The sequence below is a fragment of the Ceratotherium simum genome, chromosome 14 (genome assembly GCF_057802395.1).
Source record: "Ceratotherium simum simum isolate JZ-2026a chromosome 14, ASM5780239v1, whole genome shotgun sequence".
NCBI lineage: Eukaryota > Metazoa > Chordata > Mammalia > Perissodactyla > Rhinocerotidae > Ceratotherium > Ceratotherium simum.
In genome coordinates, this window is record NC_141913.1 from 59,689,920 (window position 1) to 59,700,052 (window position 10,133).

Consider the following 10,133-nt stretch of genomic DNA (forward strand, 5'->3'; position numbering starts at 1 on the left):
TTTCTTGGTGAGCCTGGCTAAGGGTTTGTCAATTTTGTTTATCTTCTCAAAGAACCAGCTCTTTGTTTCATTGATCCTTTCTACTGTTTCTTTAATTGCAATTTCATTTATTTCTGCTCTGATTTTTATTTCACTCCTTCTGCTGACTTTAGGCTTTGTTTGTTCTTTTTTTCTAATTCTGTTAGGTGTAGTTTGAGGTTGCTTATTTGGGCTTTTTCTTGTTTGTTAAGGTGGGCCTGTATTGCTATGAGTTTCCCTCTCAGGACCGCTTTTGCTGCATCCCATATGAGTTGGTACGGTGTATTTTCATTTTCATTTGTCTCCAGATATGCTTTGATTTCTCTTTTAATTTCATCAATGATCCATTGGTGGTTTAGTAGCATGTTGTTGAGTCTCCACAGCTTTGTTACTTTCCCAGTTTTTCTCTTGTAGTTGATTTCTAACTTCATGGCATTATGGTCTGAAAAGATGCTTGTTATGATTTCAATCTTCTTAAATTTATATAAGCATGTCTTGTTTCCCAACATATGGTCTATTCTTGAGAATGTTCCATGCGCTTGAGAAGAATGTGTAATCTGCTGTGTTTGGATGGAGTGCTCTGTATATGTCTATTAAGTCCATCTCATCTAGTTTTTAATTTAGGTCCATTATTCCCTTATTTATTTTCTGTCTGGATGATCTGTCCATTGATGAGTGTGGGGTGTTAACATCCCCTACTATTATTGTGTTCTTGTTAATATCTCCTTTTAGGTTTGTTAATAGTTGCTTTATGTACCTTGGTGCTCCTATATTGGGTGCATATATATTTAAAAGTGATATGTCTTCTTGGTGGAGTGTCCCTTTTATCATTATATATTGTCTCTCTTTGTCTCTCATTACCTGTTTTATCTTGAAGTCAACTTTGTCTTATTTAAGTATGGCAACACCTGCTTTCTTTTGTTTGCCATTAGCTTGGAGTATTGTCTTCCATCCTTTCACTCTGAGCCTGTGTTTGTCTTTAGAACTGAGATGTGTTTCCTGGAGGCAGCATATTGTTGGGTCTTGTTTTTTAATCCATCCCACCACTCTGTGTCTTTTGATTGGAGAGTTCAGTCCATTTACATTTAGGGTAATTATTGATATATGGGGGCTTGTTGTTATTTTATCACTCTTTTTCCAGTTCTTTTGCACTTCATTTGTTTCTCCTTCCATGTGTTTTGGACTACCAATGCAGTTTGGTAGTTCTATATGGGGGTTCTCTTAGTTTTCTCTTTCTTTATCATGTGTGATTCTGGTCTGATTATTTGGTTGGTGGTTACCATGAGGTTTGTATAAAAAATCTCTTGGATGTGATAGTCCATTTTTTGATGGCCTCATATTCCCTTAGACTAAGTCAATTTGATCCCTTTCCTCTTCCCCTTCTAAGTTATTGTTGTCACATCTTATTCCTTCTTGTGTTGTGAGTTCGTGTTTGACATGATGAGGTTATATTTATGCTTGCTGCTTACCTCCTCTTGATCTTTGGTTTTATATTGAAGTGTTTGCTAATCTATTTTGATAGAGGACTGCAATTTTTCTGGTTTTGTAGACCTATTTTCCTCCTCGTTCAAAACTTTGAACCCCCTTTCTCTTTTTTTTCTCATGCATGAGGGCCTTCTTGAGCACTTCTTGTAGTGGGGGTCTTGTGGCCATGAACTCCCTTAGTTTTGTTTATCTGGGATAGTTATTATTTCTCCATCATATCTGAAGGATATTTTTGCTGGATAGAGTATTCTTGGCTGAAAGTTTTTGTCCTTTAGAATTTTGAATATATTGTTCCACTCTTTCCTAGCCTGTAAAGTTTCTGTCGAGAAATCGGCTGAGAGCCTGATAGGAAATCCTTTGTATGTTATTTTTTTTTTGTCTAGCTGCCCTTAATATTTTTTCTTTGTCATTGACTTTTGCCAGCTTTACTACTATATGCCTTGGAGAGAGTCTTTTCCTGTTGATATATTTAGGAGATCTATTTATTTCATTCACTGGTATTTCCAGCTCCATCCCCAGGTTTGGGAAGTTCTCAGATATTATTTCTTTGAACAAGTTCTCTGCTCCTTTTTCCCTCTCTTCTCTTTCTGGAATACCTATAATCCTTATGTTGGATTTCCCAATTGAGTCAGATATTTCTTGGAGAGTTTCTTCATTTCTTTTTAGTCTTAGTTCTCTTTCCTCCTCCATCTGGAGCATTTCTGCATTGCTGTCCTCAATATTGCTAATTCTTTCCTCCACATTGTCAGCTCTGGTGCTTAAGGCTTCCAGATTTGTCTTTATCTCCTCTATTGTGTTTTTCATCTCTAAGAGTTCTGATTGTTTTTTTTTTTTTATAGTTTCAAGCTCTTTTGTGAAGAAAGTCCCAATTTCACTGAATTGTCTGTCTGTGTTTTCTTGTATTTCATTAAGCTTTTTTATGATGGCTATTTTGAATTCTCTGTCATTAAGGTTATACATTTCTGTGCTTTCTGGGTTGACTTCTGGGTGCGTGTCATTTTCCTTTTGGTCTGGAGATTTAATATGTTTTTGCATGGTGCCTGTTGGAGTTGGCTTACCTTTCCTCATACTGAAAATATATGGTCACAGTTTCCTCTTGCTGCCACTGGGTGGGGTCAGGGGCTGTGTATTCTCGCCCGCCTCAATCCATGAGCACTCTTGTTGGCCCCTGGCTGATCTGAGGCATGGCTGAGTGGAGGTTGCTGGGGGGGAAGCGTGGAAACAGCCAGAGCTGGAGTGCAGCTAGGCCAAAGCAGCTGGGGCTCAGGTGTGGGTGGGTTGAATCAGCTGCAGCTGAAGTGCTGCTGGGCCAAAGAAGCTGGAACTGGAGTGCACTGGGCCAAAGAAGGACAAGCTGGAGTGCCACTGGGCCAAAGAAGCTGGAACTGGAGTGTGCTGGGCTGAAGTTGCTGGCGCCAAGTCAGCTGGAGCCTGAGCACAGGCCAAGCCGAAGCAGCTCCTTCCACTTACTCTGGAGATTCCAGCACCTCCATCCTCGGGTGTACGGCTGCCTGGGTGCCTCAGACGTCCCCTGTGTCATGTGAATAGCTTCTGTTGGAATATAAATGTCCTTTTTGTTGTGTCTTAGAGGGGGAGAGTTCAATGGGAGAAGCTCACTCCGCCAGGATGCTGATGTCACTCTTTTTTTTTTTTTTCCTGAGGAAGATCAGCCCTGTGCTAACATCTGCCAATCCTCCTCTTTTTTTGCTGAAGAAGACTGGCCCTGGGCTAACATCCATGCCAATCTTCCTTCACTTTATTTGGGACACTGCCACAGCATAGCTTGCCAAGTGGTGCGTTGGTGCGCACCCGGGATCTGAATCAGTGAACCCCGGGCTGCTGCAGCGGAGCATGTGCACTTAACCACTTGTGCCACTGGGCCAGCCCCTAAAATTTTTTTATAATGAACATGTATTCGTTTTTAACTCAGGATAAGAGAAAACTAAAAAACCAAACCTGGTTTATGATATAAAGGTAGAGTTGAGAACTTGAATGTAATGCAGGTAAATCACAGTCAGTGTAATTTACTACAGACCCATGTGTTTTTATCCCTCCATTGACCAGGTAGACGTTCAAGTGGGTCCAACTCAGGCTGAGTCTAGCTGGTGACCAGATCCTTCCACTGACCATCACCTCTGGGATGTGAGTTGCTCCAGTGGCTCAGCCATGGGGACCAAGGCCCGTCACAAGGCCTGCTACAACCCCAGGAGAGTCTCCTATGGTCATTGATACTGGTGTCAGCACACTGGTAACTCCGCCTGGCTTTGTTTCTTGTGTGTATCCTGTAGGTAGCCTTGTAGACTCATCAGGTCATATTCTGATCCCTGGAATCTATGACCACGTGGCTCCTCTTACAGAAGAGGAAAAAGAAATGTATGAAGCCATTGATCTGGACCTAGAAGAATACCAGAATACCAGCCAGGTTAAGAAATTTCTGTTTGACACCAAGGTATGGCCACAAGTTGATGATTAATCTGAGCTGGGAATGACAATAATAAATCATATTTTCCCAAGGCCTAATTTACTGTGTCCTGCTAATCTGTACATCTTAGAACTGAAAGCAGATGTTAATTCTGGGGCATATTTTCACTTTCATGGCCACTTCCCTGTGGTCTAGATCAACCAGACCTTTATCTGGGTCCTGCAGGCACTGGCCTCAGGTACATAACCATGAAGCAATTTCTCATTTCACAGATATGCTTTTCTAAATCAGTTTATTAGACTCAATCCCATGCCAGCCTTCAGCGAGTGAGCTGGCCTTCCTATCTGTTTAAATTGAGAATAGTCTGGGATTGTTCCAGCTTCAAGACCTCTAATTGTTCATTTTTCTAGACAAAACCAAGAGCCTTAGGGGCTAATCTGTAAATTGCTACATTGCTGCCTCAGTGTAGTAAGTAGACCCAGAGCCAAAAGTGTTTGTGAATGGCAAATTTAGATTTTTCCCTTTTCCCTTCTCCTTCTCCTTCTTTTGAAAACACTCGTCTGCTAACCTGTTTGGTAGCTATGGCTGGTTCCTGGGTGAACAGCCAAGAGAGGGAGAATCATGCAGAAGAGAGTGGTGGAGTTTATTATTAAGTATAACTCTTCCTCAGACTAGCCCTATGGTGGCAATAACAAGAGAGAAAACTGGCTCAAACATCTGCAGAGTTCTTTGAAGCCTTCTGAAAAATAAAATGCATTTAGCACACAAGTTATCATTGCAATGACTGGGATAGAAATTTATAATTGAACCCAAGTTTCTGAAAGGGCCCCTTTGCCATCTATTAACTGCAAACTTGAGAGCTCGGTGATGAGGGGCCCTTGCCAATGGGAACAGCTTGGGCAGGCGAAGGCAGCAGAGGATCTAGTGTCCTGAGGGAAAAGTCCACTTGTACTATTTGTCCAGACATATCTAAGTGAGGTGATAATTAACTTGTCATTAACAGTGTCCCAGATGTATAGAAATTGGTGATACAAACAATATAATTCAACTAAGTTTTAATTAAATGTGCTTTCATATAATAAAATACTTTTATTTAATTTAGGAGGAAATTCTAATGCACCTATGGAGGTACCCATCTCTCTCTATTCACGGGATTGAGGGTGCGTTTGATGAGCCTGGAGCTAAAACAGTCATACCTGGCCGAGTTATAGGAAAGTTTTCAATCCGTCTAGTCCCTCACATGAATACGTCTGTGGTGGAAAAGCAGGTAACAGACGTGCATTGCTCCTCTGCCCAGCAGCACCATTCCTGAGCACCATGTGCCACGTGCCAGAGAGCAGTTCAGCTGTTCGCACTGCCATATCATTTTTTTTCCAATACAAAAGGGACTGGAACAAATGTCAAGAAACCAATATAACTTTTGTTCGGTAAAAATATCTCCTCAATTATATGCAATTACAGTCATCAGATAAATAACCATTTGGAGTTGGAGTGATGGGAAATTTTTGATAATTAAATGGTGGATATAAAGGCAAGATTGGTTTTACACACAGATGGAGAAGCTAACTGCCTATGGCTGGACTGAGTCAGAAAATCCCCAGCCCCCATCATTAGTTTGTCCATGAAGTCTGAAATCAACACCCTGAAAGCAGCCATTTTAGTGAAAACGTTCGTATCTGGAAGGAGTTGTACATCTAATGTATCAACCTATCATCAGTTTCCCTCAAGTTTAACAGAAAGTAGACTCAGAATAAGTGGGCTCAAGACATACCTCCTCCCACCCTCTCCGTCCGTGGTCCTCTTTTATTGTCTTAGCACTAATCACATTCTAGAAGGCCCTCCCTCCTCTCTCCATCCCTCCGTTTTTTTCTTTCCATCTTTCCTCCCTCCCTCCCTTTCTGGATAGACTGTTCCTCTTTCTCACAGCCTACACTTTCCCCAAGCGCAGGACCTTCTTCATCTTGCTCACAGCTATGTCCCAGAACCTAGAACAGTTCCTGCCACATGACATGTGTACAATAAATGTTTGTTGAAGGAATGAATGGAAGGACTATTTCAGAGTATGGAGTTTTTCTCGAGACAATTTCCACAGTAGCAACTGGAATGGAGCCCAGGGGAAGGAGGACACTGACAACGAGCTTCCTTCACAGCAATTGCTCCCACTTGTCAGAAATTTCCAAATGCATAATGTTCCCAAAATATTCATTAAGGTGCTGATAAGTCCAAAGAGAGGGATATTGAGATTGAGAAGTTTTACTTGCATTGTGTTTCATAATTACTTCACAACATTCATCATATTCATATTACTCAGAATATCATTCAAGGTTTCAGAATTACCCAAATTCATAATAACCCAACATTAACAGTCAGACATTGTGATCAGGATGGGGTGGGGGCTGGACTGAGGATTGGAAGGTCTAGGGAGAGGAGGGGAGTGACAGCAAGTGTTTCTCCCACTGGGTGAAGCTCTCAGTCCTGGAGACTGCTCACTCCTTATCCTCTCTCTGGAAGAATTAAGGTAAAATCAGAATGCTTGAATGTGTCAGGTTGGAATTTCAATCAGTTTCTTGATAAAAGGCTCGAATATATTCATTGTATGAGAGAGTAACTTGAAATTTTCTCTTACAACTGAAAATGTTACCTTTTAGGTGAAGCAGCATCTTGAATACATATTTTCCAAAAGAAATAGTTCCAACCAGATGGCTGTTTCTATGGCACTAGGACTACACCCATGGATCGCAAATATTAAAGATAATCAGTATCTTGCAGCAAAAAGAGCCATCAAAACAGGTTAGACTTATGCTATTTCAATTGCCAGTTTACACTGGGATCAAGTGGTGGTGGCTGGTGGGGCCGTGGATAAAGCAGACACGTTTAAAACTTTCATATGGACTCTCCTTTTATACACGCTGCATTACTGAGGGTAAACGATGTTGCTGAGGGCTCTTGTTACACACTGTCTCATGAATCCTCCCAACAGCCTTCCCCAGTGTACAAATTAAGGTGTGAAGAGATTAAATAATTTGCTGAAGGGCACCCAGCTAGAAGTGGCAAAGCCAGTGTTCAAATTCACGTTCTGGAGACCTGAATTTGGGGCAAAATGATGGACTTGGAAACCCCCTGACCCTTCTGCTACAAAACTCATGGAAATGATGGCCAACATATAAAAACTTTTAAAAGCGCAGCTGAACTTGCTTGAAAATAAAGGAAATGCTCTGGAGTTAAACATGAAGAAGCTACAATTTAGTGAGTAAGCAAGCTGGCACCGGGCTGCCCTGGGGGGACTTGCTCTTTCCGGTCACAGAGGTCTGGGTTTAATGGCCCCCAGACTTCCTTAGAGCACTAGTTCTCTATCTCTATCAGTACAAGGGACACAGATATCAAAAATGAGAGGACAAGTCCAAGACTTAGAGCCATACTTCCCTACATATTCATCCCCACTGCCCCCAATTGTAGCAGTATTTTATCAGTAAAATTTGGGAGTGAAGAAAAGAGGAAGAAGAGTTAGGAAGGTAAATGGAATGCCGGCTGAAGAGAGATGTGTGATTGAAATGTCAAGTTCAACAGTAAAGAACTGAAATACAGGAAAATGCAGGAGTTCATAAGGCATCTTTTGGTCTATTTGTGTGCTAAACCAGTTCTGCTGACAAAGCACAGTCATGCGTCATGTAACAACTTTTCCTCAACAACGGAGTGCATATACATTGGTGGTCCCATAAGATTAGTACCATAGAACCTAGGTATGTAGTAGGCTATACCACCTAGGTTTGTGTAAGTACACTCTATGATGTTTGCACAACAAGGATCTCACCTAATGATGCATTTCTCAGAACGTATCCCGTTGTTAAGCAATGCATGACTGTACCTTATCTTTATTCACATTCACACCCTGATCTGTGGATACAGAAGACGTGGCATGTTCTCTTTTGTGTCTTCGTTTTATTTTTCATTCCCACTCCATCTCTGGCAACTTGTCCTCTAGCCTAGAAGGTTTGAACTCATCTCTTTCTAGACCCTAGGATATCCATTAAAACTACTTCATGGGATACCTTGAAAGTTGAGTACAAACACTGCAACATTCAGGTGATAGATGAGTACAGCTATTTATTTGTATATTGGTTACAAAAGAAACACCAAACACTGAAGTCCCACTTTCCTAATATTTAATTCATGAAGCGACCATAAAAGTAGGTAGGTACATCTTTTTGTGGTACTCTGGCCAAAAACACATGACCTCTTCTGATCAGGAGAAGACGTCAGACAAACCCAAATTGAGGGATGTTTTACAAAACAACTGATCAGTACTCTTCAGGAGGGTCAAGTTCATGAAAGACAAGAAAAGACTGAGAAACAGTCACAGACAAGAGGAGACTAAGGAGTAATGACAAAATGCAGTGTGGGGTTCTGGATTGGATCCTGGTACAGCAGAAGGGAAAGAGTGAAATTCAAATAAGGTCTGAGTCTAGTTAATAAGAGTATTCCAATGTTAACTTCCTATTCTTGAAAGCTGTACAATAGTTATATAAGATGTTAACATTAGGGAAAGTAGAGCAAGAAATACATGAGAATTCTCTCTGTACGATTTGTGCAACTTTTCTGTAAGTCTAAAATTAGTTTAAAATAAAAATTTTATTTAAAAATATTTTTTAAAAGCAGATAATACTAAATAAGGCAACCACGGTTTTCTTCTTGACTGTATTGACTATTTTAGAATATAAATTGCCTGATATCAAGAAGCTTACTTATCCCAGGCACCAAATTTAATGGTAAAAAAAAAAAGAAGAAGAAAAAGAAGAAAAAAGAAAGATAAAGCAAACACTACATTTGAGGAGATTACTGGGGGTAGTCTTGTCATTATTTTATTCAATGCCTTCTTTTCCTGTGTTTCAGTATTTGGGACAGAGCCAGATATGATCCGGGATGGATCAACCATACCAATTGCCAATATATTCCAGGATGTTATCCAAAAGAGTGTGATGATGCTCCCGCTGGGCGCTGTTGATGATGGAGAACACGCACAGAATGAGAAAATCAACAGGTTAGCGGATTCCTGGGGGAGCACAAACCTCAGGGTCTCCACATCTGTAACTTCTGACATGCTACGTACTTGAGATTGAATTTATATCATCAAATCTTCCTGTTTAAATTGTAGACTTTTCCTGCATCATTTGAATGGAAATAACAGTTTCTCTTTATTTCTTCTTTTGTTAGGTGGAACTACATAGAGGGATCCAAATTATTTGCTGCCTTTTTCCTAGAGATGGCTAAGCTGCATTAACAATGAGAGGAACCTTGCAGCTTAGATCTGACCTACCGACAAATCCCCTCTCCCACACCCATGAACAGGAATAGAATCTAAATATCCAGAGAATTTCAGTCCAGTAAATAATATTTTCCCTCTTTAACATGTCTTTATTACTGGACATTTGGACCAGTAATAAAATATTTGAAAGATACAGACATTGGAAACAGTTTAATGTCCCCGTCGCACGTCTCTCTCAAGTCCCAGCTACCTTCAACAACTTGATTTCCTCAAGTCCTGCTGCAGTAGTCCCTGGACTGGACTCACTCTGCCCTCCCAGCACAGGGACAGTTTTTTGATTGGACTCTCCCCCTGCCATTTGATTGGCGTAATTGCTCCAGTTTGCTTTCTAGGTCCTGAAGTGCTCATGACACATGATCATTCCACCCACTGGCTGTCAGTACACCCTTGTCACCCTGGCTTTCACCACACGTTCCTTTTATCTTATTAATAAAAACTTTGGTCTCCACCACTGACTACCATGATTTCCCTGTGGGTTCATTTTCAGGGGAGTTACTAAAGCATGATACCATATTAACCTCTTGTTTCCCCTTCATTTATTTTTCTTGCTTCTTGAAAAGTTCTGAAACGGAAATGATCAATATTCATATCCTTATGCCATTTGGGATTCCTGATGCAAAGATGAGTATTTTTTTATTCCAAGTCTCTTTACCTTTGCTGTGATGGATGCCAACACACCACCCCTCCAGCATCCTGTTCTTTCTTGCTGCCCCATCAGTAAAGGCCCACTCTCTCCCTCCAATATCTGCGCACATGTAAATTTGCCACAGCAGAATCTGTCCTGATAGAATTTCTCTCACCCCGTTGGAATTTTACTCAATGACTACATCTAAATTGCTCAAAGCTTTTAATAGCATCAGTTTTAGATAGAGAACTAATCAACCC

At 40.8% G+C, this 10,133-nt stretch overlaps 1 protein-coding gene across 1 annotated transcript in view; it reads left to right on the plus strand.

Moving 5' to 3' along the window:
• The window catches only part of CNDP1 (carnosine dipeptidase 1), a 28,883-nt gene extending 19,655 nt beyond the window's left edge, over nucleotides 1-9,228 (plus strand). Inside the window, 6 exon segments of the mRNA XM_014781498.2 lie at nucleotides 3,792-3,952; nucleotides 5,028-5,192; nucleotides 6,574-6,715; nucleotides 8,816-8,963; nucleotides 9,137-9,200; nucleotides 9,202-9,228. Coding sequence (XP_014636984.2) covers nucleotides 3,792-3,952; nucleotides 5,028-5,192; nucleotides 6,574-6,715; nucleotides 8,816-8,963; nucleotides 9,137-9,200; nucleotides 9,202-9,228 — 707 coding nt within the window.
• The last annotated feature ends 905 nt before the right edge of the window (nucleotides 9,229-10,133 follow it).